At 44.6% G+C, this 18253-nt stretch overlaps 1 protein-coding gene across 1 annotated transcript in view; it reads left to right on the top strand.

Annotated features, from left to right (window-relative positions):
* Positions 1-1674: 1674 nt before the first annotated feature.
* Positions 1675-18253, top strand: part of TRIM24 (tripartite motif containing 24) — a 142391-nt gene continuing 125812 nt past the window's right edge. The window contains exons 1-2 of the mRNA XM_056124004.1: positions 1675-2031; positions 2092-2188. Coding sequence (XP_055979979.1) covers positions 1675-2031; positions 2092-2188 — 454 coding nt within the window. The remainder of the gene's footprint in view (positions 2032-2091; positions 2189-18253) is intronic.

The following is an 18253-nucleotide window of genomic DNA, read 5'->3' as shown; positions in this document are numbered from 1 at the left end:
GAGAGCGAACTGGGACGCCTGAGTTTGCCCTTTTCTTTCCAGCAACATTTCAATTTTTACAAAACCTTTTCCCCACTTTATAGAATTTGTTTCTGTAATCCTGTGTATAGAAAGCTTAGCGTCCACCCACCTCGCTCACGACAACATACGTTGCTTCTATACTTAAAACTCCTCACACGCTGGGCTTTGGTGGGGAGGGGGTGGGCCCACTCTACGTTGCTCAGAGACTAAATCCTGGCACTGTGCCCTGCTTGGGATGGGGTGCGGATGTGAAGGACACCAAGAGGAGGAGGGAATTAAACCCGAGTCTTCTGCATGCAAAGGAATGTACTAACCTCAGACCCTGGCTTTTTTTTATTGTTGTTGTTGTGTGCGTGTTTAAGTAAAACGTGTGTAATTTTGATGTGAACATGGGCAGATGAAAAGGGAAACTGAAGTTTTTAATTATCTGGACATCAATACTGAGTTTCACCTGAGTTCCTTTTAATGAATCCATATTCATGCTAAAAAGTCACCTGCAAACAACCTAAATGCTAACTTCAGAAAACCAGAACATTTTTTTCTATACTGAAAAAGTAAATCACCCATTTCCATGGGCAAAAGCCTTCAAATAGATTTATGAGAACCTTCTCTCAATCACCCCATCGTCCACACGCCCCTCCCCTCCTTTTATTCTTTTGTCATGTCAAGGACCGATCCCAGCTCTCAAACAGCCCTTATTCTTCATGCTCCGTCTCTCATAGAGATGCATGGATCTAAATGGCAAAAATCCATGCTGCCTCCACACCATCCTTCCCTCCCCCGACCAAAGAATCTATATTTAAAAAAAAAAAGAAATCATCCCTTTCCTTGTTTGCTCTCCAGGATCTCGACATAGTCCTCCTTGGACACTCCGCCTAAAAATCTACCGCTCAGGTTTCCAGCAGTAAAACCAAGAGTTTTCCAAGCACTTAATAAAAGGTGTGCAGTGGACACAGGGGCGCTCCGCCCCTGGGAGGAGCCGGAGCCGCCGGACCGAATTAGGCGCTCGCTGGTTTAACAAATAAACCTTTAATCATTTTGGAGGAGCGAGGCCCCCGCCGAGGTCCAATCAGCGGCCGCGGTTCCCGCCGTTCCGGGGGGCGGGGCCGAGGGCAGCCCCGCCCCCTCCCAGCCTCCCGCCGCGGCCGTCGGAGCCTCGCGGGCTTCGACTGGGCCCGCCCCTCCCCGGGCCAGGCGCGGCGGCGATTGGGCGGCGCGCGGGTGGGGGCGGGGCCTTAGGGGGTTGGGAGGGGGGCGGTGGGTTCTTCCCTCCTCCCTCCCTCTTTCCCTCCCTCCCTCCCTCCCTCCCTCCCTCTCTCCCTCTCTCTCCCCCTCCTCCCCCTCAGCCAGAGAAAGGCGGGGAGACGCGGGGCCGGCTGGGCGGATTCGACGCGCGCCGCGGCGGTTGGCGAGGCGGCCGGGGCCGCGGGGCGAGAGAGAGCGCTCCCCGTTGACGGATTCCGTCCTTCCGGCCGCGCCGCCCGGGAGGCGGGTCCCCGGGGCCTGAGGAGGCTCGCTCGGGCCCGGCCGCGCTCGGGTCACTCGAGTCGCCCGTGAGGAGGAGGAGGAGGAGAAGAGGTGGAGGAGGAGGTCGTCGGGCGGAGACGGCGCTCGCCCTTCCCCGGCGGCGGCGGCGGCGGCAGGGGCAGGACAATGGAGGTGGCTGTGGAGAAGGCGGCGGCGGCCGCGGCCTCGGCGGCGGCGGCGGCAGCGGCGGCCAACGGGGCCCCGTCGGCGTCGGCGACGGCGGCGGCGGCCTCGGCGGCTTCGGCAGCGGCGGCGGCGGCGCCGAGCGGCGAGAACGAGGCCGAGAGCCGCCAGGGCCCCGACTCGGAGCAGGGCGGCGAGGCGGCCCGGCTCAACCTGTTGGACACTTGCGCCGTGTGTCACCAGAACATCCAGAGCCGCGCGCCCAAGCTGCTGCCCTGCCTGCACTCCTTCTGCCAGCGCTGCCTGCCCGCGCCCCAGCGCTACCTCATGCTGCCCGCGCCCATGCTGGGCTCGGCGGCGGCCGAGACCACCCCGCAGCCGCCGCCGCCGCCGCCCCCGCCGCCGCCGCCGCCCCCCCAGCAGCCGCCGCCGCCGCCGTCGTCGTCGTCGTCGCTGTCGTCGTCGCTGCCCGGACCCGGCTCGCCGGCCGGCGGCTCCCTGCCGTTCGCCACGCAAGGTGAGAGCGCGCGAGCGGGCGGGCGGGCGGGCGAGGGACGCTGTCAGGGCGCGGCGGGGGGAGGGGCGCGCGCGCCAACTTCCCGCGCCCCCCGCCCCCCACTCCACTCCCGAGCCCGGGCCCGGCCGGGCCTCCCCCCCCCCCGCCCCCCACTCCCAGGGTTTACGGCGAGCGCGGGAGACTGAGGCACCGGGACGCCGAGGAGGAGCTGCCACCTCTTCTGTATTTATTTATCTTAAAGCGGGGGGAGGGGGCGGTTGTCGTTGTGGAGCGTCGCTTGCAGGCTGCACGTCGTCTTGTGTGCAGCCCCTCTTGTCCTCCTCCTCCTCCTCCGTGCAGATTTTAGGGGGTCCTCCTACCTGCATGCGGCTCCCCGCTTCTCTCTTTGCTGCTGCTGCTACTGCTGCTGCTGCTTGGGGACAAAGAGCTGCAGGCACTGTGTTCTTTCTGTTGTTGTTTAGTTGTTGTTTGCGGCTTGTGGCAGCATTTTCTTCCCAGGCCCGTCCAAATGTCAAGAGAGGGAGAGAGAGGGAGAACCAGGTGGTTTGGAGCCCGGGGTGCATGCGGGGTGGGTGGTGGGTAGTGGGGGGCACGCAGGGTTGGCTCGGCTTGGGGCACCCCGCCGCCGGGAGCTGTGCAAGTTGCTGTTGCTTTTGTCGCACCGCTGCTGGGTGGGAAGGGGGGGGGGGGTAAGGAGACTTTTGACAGGTAGTTCCCCGGGCTAGCGGGAACAGGTTTTGCGGCCGGCCCAAGTTGGGGAAAAGTGAGCGCGGGGCTCTCGGAGGGAGACCCCGGGCGAGCTTTTTCAAAGGAATTTTCTGCGCGCGCGGTGAGGGTTGCACGGAGGCAACTTTGCCAAGCGCAACTGTAACCGGCAGCGGCGGCAGGTGATTTGGGCTTTGCTACTTTTTGCGGGGAAGTTGCATCTGAGCTGGAATGCCGCCGTTGCACCCAGGCGTCCGTCAGGGGATGTGTGCGGCAGATAATCGCTGCAGAGACGCGCTAGTTGGGACGGCACGGAGTTGACCCAGAGACCCGTTTTCTTTTCTTTTCTTTTTTTTTCTCCTCAGTACCGTGGGTTTCCCAGGTTCTCCTTGTTCCCTCTCCCCCACTTTGTGTTTTTTTTGAAAAGGGGCTGGTCGAAGGAAAGTCTTGGGAAAGAGTGTTTTAAAACCAGAGCAGAAAGCGCTCAAGTCTGTGGTGCAGGACCGTAAAGATCAATGGCTCCTGGAGTAAGAGAGTCTGGCACGGTTACTGCCCTACCCGTCATAAAATGCCAGGGTTTCCTAAGTTTAGGGACGCGGGCCCATTGCCTGGACCAGAGTCCACTGGCCCCCTTTCTCTGGACCCTGGACCCCTGGCAACCTCTAGCGTTGGGAGTCGGCATAAAATGTTGATGGGACTTGAGTGTAGGGCAGTAAGTAGGACGTTTGCCTTGCATCTGACGGACCTGGGGTCCATCCCGGCATCCCGTATGTACGCCCCCCAGCCCCTCCAAGAGTGATGCCTGAGTGCAGAGCCAGGATAAACCCTGAGCTCCGAAGGGTGTGCCCCTTAACACCCCCTCCCCCAACAGGTTGGTGGGTTGGCTTATGTTATCTCTGTAAGTGACAAACTGCCTTTTGTCTCTGGTCCTAGTCCTTAGAGCCCTTGTCGCTTCAGCGGGTGGTTACATAGTTCTGCACACCTGGGAAGTGCTCAGATTCTTGACTCTGCTTTCCTCCGACGTTGCCCACTTGCTGGGAAAGGAGTGCGGGTGAAACTCCAATCTTACGGTTTTGGTCTTGTTATTTTTCTAGGCCATACTCAGAAGTGCATAGGTTTTACACTTGGCAATGCTCAGGGAACCATTATGGGGTTCCCCGGGGTTGAAACTGCGTGGGCCTTGTAAGGCAAGCTCCTTACCACACTATTCTGTCTCTCCATCCCTTCAAATCTTAATTCTTTAAAAAAAATTGTTTTTATTTCATAAGTTTTGTTTGTTTTTTAAATTTTGGGCCACACCCATCAGTGCTGTTGTGTGTGTGGGAAGGGGGGTTATTCCTCACTGCACTCCTGATTGACTTAGGGGACCACCTGGTGTACTGGGGCACAAACCTGGGTTTGCCACACGAAAGGCAAGCACCTGACCTGCTGTACTATATGGCTTTGTCCCCATTATACTCAGGAGTGACTCCTGGTGCTTGGGGAACCTCATGTTCCCTGCTGGGGATCAGACTAGGGTTGGCCACGTGCAAGGGCTGAGTAACCCTGCACTGTCTCTCTGGCCCAAGAAATTTATTTTTTAAAGTCTGATCAGAAAAGGTAACTAAAACCAAAAACTGTCCCCTTTCCTTTGTTGTTGCAAGCGGTCAGTGGGGGTGAGGGGCTGTGTGTGCAGTAAAGATTGTACACTTGGTGGTGCTTCAGCTGAGGTCACACTTGTAGCTCTGGGGACCATACTTTTCCTGGTGGCTCAGTAAAGTGAGAAGCAATGATTCCTGCTGTCCAGATTCTCAAGGAGCTGCAGAGTAAGGCTGGAGCAAGAATTGCTCTTTTCAGGAAAGGCAAGTCAGTCCTAACCTTAGCACAGGCATTCTGGAGCAGTTATCTTTCGCTCACAGGGTTTCGGGAGAAGATGAAATAGTAGAGCAAGAAAACTTTGTAGAAACAAACTTAGAAAGATGTGAGGGGAGGGGGAAGGGAAGGAATACTTGTTCAGGAGAGAACATGTTCTAGAAAGAGCAAACACGCAAAGAGACATATAGACAAGCAAGATGCATCTTACATGTTCAAGGGAGAATACAGGCTTGAAGAGCAGTACATTCTTAATGTTTAGACACATTTGAATGTTTGTTTGTTTTGGTTTTTGGACCACACCTAGTAGTGCTGGGGTGGGGGGGCGTTACTCATGGCTTTGCACTTAGAAGTTACTCCTGGTAGTGCTGGCTGGACCATATGGAATGTGGGACGATATGGGATGCCTTGGTTGGGAATCAAATCTGGGCTGGCTGCATGCAGCTTTACTGTCTCTTCAGCACATCTTTTATTTGTATTTTAAATTGTTAAATAGGTGAACAGATCTGAATTTTATTCACAGGATTATGGAAATAGTTTATTGTATGCCCGTTTATAGTTTATTGAAGCCAGAGTGAATGAGAACATAGATAATAAAAACTGATCATTCTGAGTCGAGTTTGCATTTCTAGGTTTCTCAAAATGTTCTGTATATTCCCAGCTTTTAAATATAAGTTTTCTCTTTGTGTTGTAAGCAGGTGTTCAAGGAAGATGTTTATATTGAGAAAACGTTTTTGTTAAACTGAGAAAAAGGCTTTTACAAACGCTCTGTTCAAATTTACTTCCAAAAAAGTTAGGATTATCTTCAGAAAATTAAAAGTAATCTGAGGTCTTGGTCGCTTGGATATTTTACCTCTTGATCTGTCCTTGCAAACTTATTTTAATTGAAGCAAAAGCTTTAGAACTAAATTCAGAACATTTCAGAACTAAGTAGGTTTTATTTGATCATCTTTGTTCTTCATTTGAATGAACTTGAGGGTAATGGCATCCAAGGTCAGCTGTTATACCTGCAAAAAGAAACTAAGGTAATCGAGATGGAGATCTATAGGCTTGGAGGTAAAATAATAGGGAATGGGTCTGGGGAGACTAAAGGGGAGGGGAGGAAATTTAATTCCACCAGATTGTTAGGACAGAATGCAAGGCTAGTGCTAAACTTAATCCCTTTTTTAAAATAAAATCTGGATTTTGTGTAATATCTCTCTAGTATTTTATATTAGCTAGGAGTCTAGTATTTGATATTAGCTAGGATTTAAGTCTTTTTTTTTAAGTAAGATGGTTTTTAGAGTTAGAGGGATAGAGGGACAGACAGATGAATATTCGTCTTCAAAAAGGAACACAGTAAAATTTTTTAATTTTATAAAGTAGTTCACAGTATTTGATTACATTTAATATTCAAATACCAATCCCACCGCCATTACACCTTTCCAAGACCATATTTCTGATGTTTACATCCTGAACCCCAATCCCTGCCCCAAAGCAGAACCGAAAAATATTTTTCGTATTGTTTGTTATGAAAAACTGCTGAAAAAGCTACAAAAAGATGTCTATAGAGAAAAGTGTGAAGGCTGTTGTATTTCACCCAGTTGCCATTATTCAGTTGCCATTACCTTTTGTAAGAGATCACTAAAATGTTGTTAAAGATTGAGCCTTGTGTGCTTTTATATAATCTGTAAAAAAAAATTTCCCTCTAAGATTGGTTGCCTCCTATTTTGAACTCCATCAAATGTGGTGAGGTACTCTTGGAGTAAGGTAGGGTGTGTCCTATGAAGTGTCCTTGAGGTCCAGGAATAGGTTTGCTTGTGGGTATGGCTTGATTGGAGCATGTGGAGAGTGGCCCCGAGCATGGCCGAGGTTGAGTTCTGAAGGTTTTTGGCTGCCAGGGCTGGGTCCCTTGGGTGGGGGAGGGGTCTCACCTCTGTGTGTGTGTGTGTGTGTGTGTGTGTGTGTGTGTGTGTCTTGTGTCGCACCCCCCCACCCCCGCAGGCACTCCGAGTGAGACAGCCTGGCGTAGGGTCTGGTGGCATGGTTATGATGAGCGTCATGGGAGAGAAGGACAAGTGATCTGGATGTTGGCCGATGATGAGATTCAAGGAACACAATTTATCCAAGAAGGTGAATTGTACCTAAATACATCTTTACACACACACACACACACACACACACACACACACACACACACAACTCACACTCTCACACACTCACACACATATAGGTTAAACAAAAGTTTTGTGGAGGTCACATATTATGTTATCATTTATACTGTTTTCTTTGAAATTAAATAAGAATTTTCAGACATTAGCCTTACTTGATGTGCTTGTTAAAAATTACATTTCCAGGGGCTGGAGCAATAGCATAGCGGCTAGGGAGTTTGCCTTGCATGCGTCTGACCCGGGTTCGATTCCCATATGGTCCCCCGTGCACTGCCAGGAGTGATTCCTGAGTGCAAAGCCAGGAGTAATCCCTGAGCATCGCCGGGTGTGACCCAAAAAGCAAAAAAAAAAAAAAAAAATTACATTTCCAGGGGTCAGAGATAGAGCATGGGGGTAAGGCATGCTCTTTTTGACTCTCAGCCACTTCATTCATTCCTGGGTTCTACCAAGAATAACACAGAACACAGTGCCAACACTGCTAGGTGTGGTCCATAACCCTCCATTAGATTCCTAGGTCCCATCCCCCTAGAGAGCTGAATTTGATGGCTTGCCTTTTGGGAGGGGTGTGTGTGTGTGTGTGTGTGTGTGTGTGTGTGTATTTATAAAAGTTGAAGGCAAATTTCACATGCATAACATCCAGGTTCAATCCCTGGCATAATCTCTGGCCCCTCCCCACCAGCATTTGTATATTTTATAAATATGTATATGGACAACCTGGCAGGCTACCCAATGTAACCTGCCCACACGGCAGAGTCTGGCAAACTCCCTGTGGCGTACCCAATATGCCAAATACCAGTAACAATGATGGGTCTCATTCTCCTAACCCTGAAAGAGCCTTGAATATATTTTAAAAAAATGTCAGGGCTAGGATGAAGGAGACGTTACTGGGGCCTGCTTGAGGCTATCGACGAACAACAGGATGGTCGTGATCATGATCGTGATATATATACATTTTTTCAAAGAAAAAATGCTTTTAAAAAAGGAATAAAACTGATTTATATAAGATAAAAATATTTCCTGATGAGGGGACACTCCTGGCACCCTTTGGGAAGAGGTGTCAGACAGGAGTGGGGTGGGGTTGGGGTACGTTTGGAATCATGTGATCTTGGTTCCCACTCAAATTCAGTTGCCTAAAAGACTGAATTTTATGAATTGTGAATGGTTTTGTGTGCTTTTAGTTTTTCAAACCAGAGCCTCACATGGAAGACATAGGCCTTATCTCATATTTATATTCTTAACTAGCAAAACCTATTGTCTTTAAACATTATAAGTGTATTAAATCTGGAGACAAACTGTTCTTGGAGAAATGTTAAATAAAACATTGTATAATATTTTCTGATGTTTTACTGCCTAGCCGAAATGTAAGAATACACTGAGCTATTTTTAAAGAGTATATACTGAGAATATACCAAAGAGGTCACCTTATTTTTCTAGAGAAAGTAAAGTATAAGAATATTTCCCTTTTTTAAATCTTAAATGTTCATATGGACTGTTGGGATGCTTTTTGTATATCTTATTTTTTAACCAAATCTTTGACTCGTTAAATTCTATTTAGAATCTTGATCCTTGCACTGTAGCATCAAAGTGTGGGGTGATATTTCCCTTCGTTTTTTTTTTTTCTGGAATTTTTTTTTTAAATATATAATTTAGGGAGGCCAGAGCAATAGTATAGTGAGTAGAGTGCTTGTCTTACATGTTGACCAACGTGGTGTTGATCCCCAGTACCTGATGTGGTCCCCTGAGCACCTTGAGGCGTGCTCTCTGAACACTGAGCCAGGATTAAACCCTGAGCACTGCTGGTTGTGAGACTCCCAAATATATACATACATACATGCACGTGTGTGTGTGTGTGTGTGTGTGTGTATGTGTGTGTGTGTAGTTCAGGTAAAGTTACAACAGTGTTAAGATTTATGGTACTGTACATCTCCAATCTCTCCATTCTCTACTTATCCCCTCTCATTGGTAATTGTTTTGTAATCCAAGGCCAAGGGTTTGTCATTGTTTAATGCATATTTCGTCTCTGTATTCCACAGATAACAAAGATCATCAGTTATAAAAATAGTATTCTCAAATATTTGACAGAATTCACCAATATGCCTATCTGAACTTGGAGTTCGTTTTTTTTTTTTTTGGAGGGGGGATTAGCTTTTGAATCACCTTCAGTGGTTTCCAGGGGTCACTCCTGACCCTGCACACTCAGGAGTTGCTCTGGGGTGCTCAGCAGATCATGTGGAATGCAAGGGATTGAACGGAGGTCTGGTGCGTTCAAGGCAAGGGACTTACCCACTGTACTAAGTCTCCAGCCCATGAAGCTTTCTCTATGGGAGTTTTCTTTTGTTTTTTAATTTTTATTAGGAATTCAATGCCTTTAATAATTTTGTTCAGATTTTCTGTTTTGAATACTGTTTAAAATGAAAGAAAATTGTTTATTTCATCTCATTGGTGCATATGTTACCATATATTTGCTCACTGCATTTCCTTATTTTGAAGTCACACCCCGGGCTGGAGTGATAGCACAGTGGTAGGGCGTTTGCCTTGCACGCAGCCAACATGGCTGACCCGAGTTCGATTCCTCCGCCCCTCTCGGAGAGCCCGGCAAGCTACCGAGAGTATCTAGCCCGCACGGCAGAGCCTGGCAAGCTCCCCGTGACGTATTCGATATGCCAGACACAGTAACAACAAAGTCTCCAATGGAGACGTTACTGGGCCCGCTCGAGCAAATCGACGATCAACGGGAGGGCCTTTACCTTTTACCTTTTACCCCGTGTTCACCCTGTGCACAATCCTATGTTCTCCTGACCCTTGACTCTGGCCCTTCAGGATTGATCCTTGGCATTATCTGTGTACCATCTGTGGTATTGGAGATTAGAACCAGGGTCAACTGTGTGCAGGGCAAGCACCTTTATCTCTGTATTATTCTCTGTTCTCCAACTTTTTAAAGGCTCTAAGGATCCAAGTGAGTTTTTCCTTTTCTTCATTAGTAGTTCATGTTTCTCTGGTTACTACTAGGGGCTTATCAGCTAACTAACTTTGCTTTGTTCATTTGGTTTTTGTTTGTCTCTGCTTTATTGTACTTTTTTTTTCTACTTTATTTAAACATTGTGGTTTACAGAGTTGTTCATAATACAGTTGTTACTGGCATTTGAATGTTCCAACACTGTCCCACCATCAGAATAGCCTTCCCTTCACCATGTCCCCATTTCTCAAACTCCCAACTCCGCATGCCTGCCCCCTTAGCAGTCACACAGTAATCCATTTACTTATTATTTAATTAAATGGTGAATGAGATGATCAAAAAATATTATAGTAAAAGCAAAATTTGTGAAAAGTATTAAATCACCATGGGGTCACTAAATGCTTGTCTGAGGGTTTACTAAGCTGTTTATTGTTAGATGAGCCTTCTGTTTGATTGTTTTTGTTTATTAAGCTTAGTTGACTTCTATGTTACTTTCTCATCTGATTTGGTGTGCTTCTCCCGAGAAGTCAGTATTATAGAATTTGAAGGTGTTCTGTTTGTCCACTCACTCCAGAAACTCGATGTAATCTGTAGAACTGAACCCAAGTTTACATGGGAGTGGGATGTGGGTGTGGCTGCCCAGGCTACCGGAAGGCTTGGAGGCTCAGTGGGAGGCCAGGCGAAAGGGAACAGCTGTCCCTCCCTACTCTGAGAAGAGTTCTCAGTTTGAAAACCAGTGTACCTGAAATTTTCATCGGTTTAGTGTCTTCGCAAGAGTTAGTTGAGAAGCAGTGGAATTGGGCAGCATGGTGGCAGCTGTGAGGTGTGGGGAGGGGGTTGTGGGGGCTTCAACAGGGCAGGGAGTCGCCTCCGAGTTTTCAGTCGCGGAACCTATGTAGCCATAAATTTTAGCTGTATAGTTTGCAATTATGGAACGTGGGTCTGTCTCTGCTTTTTTTGTTTTGTTGTTCATGTATATCCTTTTACCTACTTTCTACACAGTTCTCGTCCAGAGTGATCATTTCTAATTGTGTCTTCTTTAAAGCTGTGATTTTCTCTTTAAAATATTGTATTAGCTTAATTTTGGGGGCCATGGAGTAGGCTTTGGGTCTCACCCAGGGGTGGTCAGGACTTACTCCTGGCTCTTCACTCCGGAATTACTCCTAGTGTAATTACATGTGGCTTGGGGACCATATGTAATGGTTGGGTATCACCACAGGTAGACTTTGTGGGAGATAGCAGCCTACCCACAGTACTTATCTCTCCAGCCCCTAGCTAGTTTAATTTTAATTTAAGTTGGAGTTTTAAAAATATTTTATCAAAGGATCTTGAAATTTCTTTAGTAATTTGTTTTATTATTTAGAAATGTGTTTCTCTATAGGTGTATGTAGCATTTTCTAGGGCTGGAGCAATAGCACAGCGGTAGGGCGTTTGCCTTGCATGCAGCCAACATGGCCGACCCGAGTTCGATTCCTCCGCCCCTCTCAAGAGCCCGGCAAGCTACGGAGAGTATCTCGCTCACACGGCAGAGCCTGGCAAGCTACCCATGACGTATTCATTATGCCAAACACAGTAACAAGTCTCACGATGGAGATGTTACTGGGCCCGCTTGAGCAAATTGATGAACAACGGGAGCACCGTGACCATGATTTATTCCATTGCAGTAAAAAACATACTTTGTAAGATTTAAATCCTGAATTTTACCGAAACATTCTGTTATATTTCCTGTCGTCGTGAATGTTACATGTGCATTGGAGAAGAATTTCGACTTCCATGATTGTTTGCTGTAGTGTTCTATAAATGTCAGTCAGGTGAAATGATTTATGATATTGTACAAGTCTCTGTTCTTATTGAATTATGTGGAGGGTTGTTAAAATCTCCAGTCACGATTGTTGATTTAGTTTTTGCTTATTCTATAGATCTGGTTAGTTTTTGCTGAGTTATTTGAAGGTTTATCTTGCTGAAGAATTGTCTACTCTTTTTTGTTGTTGTTTTTTTTTTCTTTTTGGGTCACACCCGGCTATGCACAGGGGTTACTCTGGCTCTGCACTCAGGAATAACCCCTGGCAGTGCTCAGGAGACCATATGGGATGCTGGGAATCGAACCTGCATTGGCTGCGTGCAAGGCAAACACCTTACCCGCTGTGCTATTGCTCCAGCCCCTACTCTTTAAAACCTTACAGAATGGTCTTTATCTTTCATACTGGTTTGTTTTTTTAATGGTCTCCATTGTCTTTAGCTGCAGCCAGGTTTTTTTTTTTTAATCAATTTTTTTTCATCCTTTAGCACAGCAGTAGGGCATTTGCCTTGCACGTGGCCGAACTGGGTTTGATTCCTCCACCCCTCTCAGAGAGCCTGGCAAACTACCGAGAGTATCTCATCCACATGGCAAATTCTGGCAAGCTACCCATGATGTATTCGATATGTCAAACACAGTAACAACAAGTGTCACAATGGAGATGTTACTGTGCCCACTCGAGCAAATCGATGAACAACGGGAGGACAGTGCTACAGTGCTACTTTTAACCTTAGAGTTTAGAACTACTATTTGTACAGAGGATATAGTTGTCTTGCTTTTTTTCTCCACGCTATAGATTTTTGCTTTAATTTTTTCTTTTTTTTGGACTACATCTAGCGGTGCTCCGGGATCATTCCTGGCAGGCTCTGGAGACCATATGGGGTGCCTGGCATTTAACCCGGGTCAGCAGTGACTACCCATTGTACTATTGCACTGGTCCCTGCTTTTATTTATTTATTTAGGTTTGTGGGTCACATCTGGCAATGCTCAGGTTACTCCTGGCTTTACACTCAGGAATTAGTCCTGGCTGTGCTTGGGAGACCATATGCTGGGGATCAAACTTGGGTTGGCACCGTGCAAGGAAAGTGCCCTACTCGCTTTATTGTGGTCTATCACCCCTGTTTTTAATCTATATCCATTTGCATTTTAAGTAACTTGGTTGAGGTAAACTCTACCCATCCTTTTGTGGGTTTTGCTTTCTTTTCTGCTTTTGACTTAACATCCTTACTCCTGGGCTGGAACGACAGCACAGAGGTAGGGCATTTGCCTTGCACACGACAGACCCGGGTTCGATTCCTCCATCCCTCTCAGAGAGCCCGGCAAGCTACAGAGTATCCCACCCACACAACAGAGCCTGGCAAGCTCCCCATGGCGTATTCGATATGCCAAAAACAGTAACAAATCTCATAATGGAGATTTTACTGGTGCCCGCTCAAGTAAATCGATGAACAACATGGAGGACAGTGCTACAGATCCTTACTCCTATATCCTTAGCAGTTTCTCTTTGTAAGTTTCTTGTATCTCACACTTGCTCCTGGTTAGTAGCTGTCAGTGGGAACTTGGACAAATGCTTATTAGACACCAGCTTACTGGTGCCCTTCTCTTGTAGCACTCTCTGCAGCTTGCACATGTTGCTTTGCTGTACATAATCCTTCCATTTCATAACCCCAAATTCTTTACGGTTTCTTAGCTCTGTTCTGCTTGGGGCCAAACTCCTTGTACCATTCCCCATTCTGAGAATGAAGAGAGGATATAGCTTCTGAGTTTTCCTTTTCTTAGGAATGTGGTCTTCCATTGCCTATCCTGTTACTTCTTCTGCTATCAGTCTTATTGCCAATTTAACTAACAGCAATAATTATCTAACCAGATCTAATAAAACGTGGAGACAGTTTCTAGTTCAGATTGAAAGTTACAGATTGCAAGTTGTATGTTCAGAATTTGTCTAAGCACAGTTTATTTTGTTCTGTTAGAAAGTTAATATCTGAATAATTTAATTTTGTTTTTGTTTTTGGACCACACCTATCAATGCTCAGGGCTTACTCTTCACTCTGCACTCAGGAATCACTCCTGGTGGTGCTCAGGAGACCATATGGGATATTGGAGATCAAACCCTGGTCTGTTGCATGCAAGGCAAGAGCCTTACCTGAAGTTATTATTGCTCCAACCTTAAATTTTATAACACCTTATATATACAGAATTGTGAGTAAAAATTTGCAAACTTTGGTTCTTAGCTTTTAGAATGTGTTAATTTTTCTTAGATTTTACAAAGATAAGTTGTTGCCTAGAGGTAAGAGTTTCTCATTTCTTTCTGTAATGTAGCATTGACCTCATTCTCATTTTACTCCTGCATTGCCAAGTATGTAGTAGACCAGTGGTGTCTATAATGAGATGCATGCTTCCTTATAAGGTAATGTAATCCACTGAGTTGAGGAGCCGTGGCACGTGGAAGGCTACACTTTTGCATATGGCAAACAAAATATTCTAGGGAGGAAAAGTCAGGCTGCTATGTTAAGAAAACGTCTTCTTGATACATATAGCGCCAAGAGATACTTGTCTCAGTTAAGCGGAATATATAATAATAATAATCATCATTTTCTTTCATAAGTCAGGGACTCCCTTGTGCTATATATACAACCTATAATTGTACATAGCTGCTTTAGGATTAATGAGATTTCTATACTGCAGATTGTATGGTGTTTCTTTTTTTCCGCCGATAAATTATAACATAATTTATATGTGCTTGGATAAGTAGTTTTATAGATTTTAAAGTCAGCTTTTTAACTAACATGACTCAAAAGCTTACCATTATTAGGTCTCTGGTGTAAAATCATCATGTCAGTTCCTAAGAAAGTTCCTTGTAGAGATCACTCAAAAACCTTCAGTTTCTGCTCACTAGGAAGCCCTGAGTTGTAAAAAGTCAGGCACATGTGCAGTAGTCATAGAGAGTGGTCCTAGTTCCAATCAGCAGCCTAGAGGTAGGCCCATGGAAGTCTGGGTGCTGATAATTTGGCATTACTCCAATTTAAGGTAAGGTAAGGTAAAGGCCCTCAAGATTGGTATCTGGAAATACTTTTATGTCAAATTTTGTGTAGATGGGTAGTAGGTTCTTGTCATTTCTGGAACTTGAAATACTGTCAGTGATGACTTAACTGGCAAGATCTGTGAAAGTTGTGATTTTTGTTGCCTCACTTTTTCATTATCACTTGATGGAGTTGTGGTTTTCCACCAGCCAATGATACAAGTTATATGTATCATTGAAATTTCATTTTCAGTTATAATAAAGATAATTCTAATTTGCAAGTCTAATACCATTGAAGTGGCAAAACTTGTACTTTGTCTGCTCTCAGTCTTATTGCCAATTTAACTAACACCAATAATTATCTAACCAGATCTAATATAACATGGAGATAAATTTTTCATAATGCTTTGAAATGATTGATAGTCTCTATCAGTAGTAATAAACTATGCTTTAAGAGAATATTACATTTTGGAAATTAGCTAATACCAATATGAAATTGTTGTAAGTATCAAGACATTAAACAGCATTCATCTAGGGGCCAGAGAGATAGTGCATTGGATAAGTACCTTGCATGTGGCCAACCCTGTTTTTTAACACCTGGCATTGCATATGGTCTTCCCAAGTACCCCCAGAACCTATACTACTTGGTGCGGCACAACCCCCTTCTCCCAATATTTATTTCATCATGATTTTCTTTAAAATACTTTGATGGGATTTATGGACAGGATGTGCCAAAGTGTATGTATATGATACAAATATAGAATATTTAGATATAGATCTGTGTTAAAAATAACATGAGAATAGGGGAGATAACTCAAATGTCTGGGGTGTATGATTTGCAAACAGGAAGCCTATTTGATCCCTGAACTGTTGGTTCCCTGATCACTGAAGTGGTGTAGCCCCTGAGTACCCCTCAAAAATAAATAGAGTGAGTACAATAACACAAGCATTTTCTAATTAAATTGCCCTTTAAAAAATAATGTAGTCATTTGAAGCTTGAAGGCCTATGTCATCTGAGAAGTTTACTCAAAGAAACATGTGGCTTTTTTTGTTTGGTTTGTTCTTTGGGCCACACCTGGTGGTGCTCAGAGCTGACTCCTTGCCCTGTGCTTAGGGATCACTTTTGGTGGGCTCAGAGGACCATATGGGATACCTGGGATTGAATCCCAGCCAGCTGCATGCAAGGCAAACAATCTACCCGTTGTACTACCACTCCAGCCCACAAGTTTTGACCCTTTTGAAAACTTTATTTCCTGCCTCTGGAAATAAAGTTCTTCTGTTCTTCTTTCACAATAAAACCTCAACAAATGGGTATATAGCTAACATACCTCAATTTAGTGAAAACCAAAGCAAATAAACTCATATGATGTCATAATCAGTAGGGAAAAGCTGAAGGTTTTCTTTTACAGACAAGGGCAGTCCACTGTAGTAACTTTTACCCAGCATGGTACTAGAAGTTGTTGCCAGAGCAATTAAGCAATTAAGAAAAGAAATAATAGGTTTGCAGAATTGGAAAGGAAAAAATAAAACTATTTGCAAATGAAATGAGATTATATAAACCCTAAAGATAGGTCCAGAACACTTATTGGAGCTAATAAGTGAATTTAATAAAGTCAGGAGATAAAAATAAATAACAACAAATTGAAATGAGTTTTATTTCTACACACTAACAACAAGTTATCAGAAAGATATTACAAAATCATTTCCATTTATAATTCTTTTTTTTTTTTTTTTTTGCGGTGCCAGGGATCGAATACGGGGCCTCACACATGCAAGGCAAGTACTCTACTTCTTTGCTACATAATCAGACTTCTGTTTATAATTGCATCAAAAAGACTACTGCCTAAGGATAAAAATTTAATCCAGGAGTTGAAAGATCTGTAACTGATAACTAAGTAACTAAGTTACTGGTGAAAGAAGTTGTGATGAAAGAAGTTGAAGACACCAAGGGGAAGAAATTATGAGATTATGGATTGGGAGAATTAATATTATAAAAGTAGCTGTATTACTCAAACCTAGAACTTCAGTATTTACATCTTAATACAATTAAAAAGCAAGAGAAATGCCACTATAGCTCAAAATTCATATATTCTGTTGGTTAATTTTTATGCCCCTAAAATTCACATTAATATCCTAAACCCAAGAACCTCCTTTAGGTTAATTTGGGTTTAGAGTTTTAATTAGGTAATCAATCAAATGAAATGTGTTCAGTAGAATGGGCCATAATCTAAAAGGACTGTGTCCATATAAAAAGTAAAAGTTAAACACAAAGAAATGTATATAAGGATAAAAAAATGAAGAACTGTTTAGAGATTCCAGTTGTTGGCAAGTCATGAAGAGAAGCCTGAGGAGATTTTTCATTCACACACTCAGCAGGAATCAGCCCAGCTAATTCTTTGACTTCAAGATTCCAGGAGTATGAAAAAATCATGAAAGATCTAGCCTCTGGCATCTTTGTTCAGTAGCTTTAGAACAAACTAATTCAGTAGTTCAGGTAACTGTGATTAAAAGTACAGAACCAGAGAAACAGCTAAGCATCATACCCTTTACCCTCTTTGTCACCAAGACTGAACGTCCCAGAAAGACTTACTCAGTCTGGATCAGGTGACTGACTGTTCTTTAGGCCATTGGAGTGCTGCTCAGCAGTGCAGGTTTGATTTGCTAAGAGTACAGAGGTGCTTATACCTTTCTGATTGGAGCCTCCCATCATCCCTTTGAGTCCCAAGTACAAATCTGGAAGATTTGCTTTTTCAAAACAATTAAAATCTGATAACAGCATTGGTAACCTCTAGCTGGGCATACTTACCAGTTTCACTGATGGACAGCACACTCATAGCAGTCTTGATGTTTCTTTGAGGGTGAAGATGGTACACTAGGAACTGACCAGTTGTGTGTCCTCCTTAGAAAAGTGCTTAAAGTTCCTGAATAAACCCAGGACATACAATTTACGATTTAAAGCTTGTGCCCATGTATACATACTTGATTTTACTAATTGTAACAGCTCATCTCTCCCACCCATCTTTTGATGCGAAGTTGTCTTCTCTTTTGATCTCCTTGTATTCTGAGAATAACTTGGAGATAAGCTAGGACAAAGCCTTTAGAAATTTTGACATAATGATGAAACCTACAAGGGAGGTGGAGAAGAAGAGATAGGACAAAACCAGAAAAATGAATGAACATTGAAATATCATCAAAGAAATAGAATTATATTTCTGCATGATCAAGTAAGAGTGGACTAAACTTTTTTTTTTAATTAAAAATGTCGAATGTAGTACAAAAGTTTATTTTGTCAAGAGATAGAAATGGAAGCCATAATGATGCGTTGGACAGTGAATGGGAGCTAAAGAGATGTTGATTAAAAGTTTAAACAGTTGGGGCTGGAGCGATAGCACAGCGGGTAGGGTGTTTGCCTTGTGCATAGCAACATGGCCAACCCGAGTTCTATTCCGAGCATCCTATATGGTCCCCCGAGCACCGCCAGGAGTAATTCCTGAGTGCTTGAGCCAGGAGTAACCCCTGAGCATCGCCGGGTGTGACCCAAAAAGAAAAAAAAAGTTTAAACTGTTGTTGAAAAGTTTTAAAGGGA

The sequence above is a fragment of the Sorex fumeus genome, unplaced genomic scaffold, assembly GCF_029834395.1.
Source record: "Sorex fumeus unplaced genomic scaffold, SorFum_2.1 ptg000048l, whole genome shotgun sequence".
Lineage (NCBI taxonomy): Eukaryota > Metazoa > Chordata > Mammalia > Eulipotyphla > Soricidae > Sorex > Sorex fumeus.
Note: the sequence above shows the minus strand (reverse complement) of the source record. Positions and strands in the feature narration are given on the sequence as shown.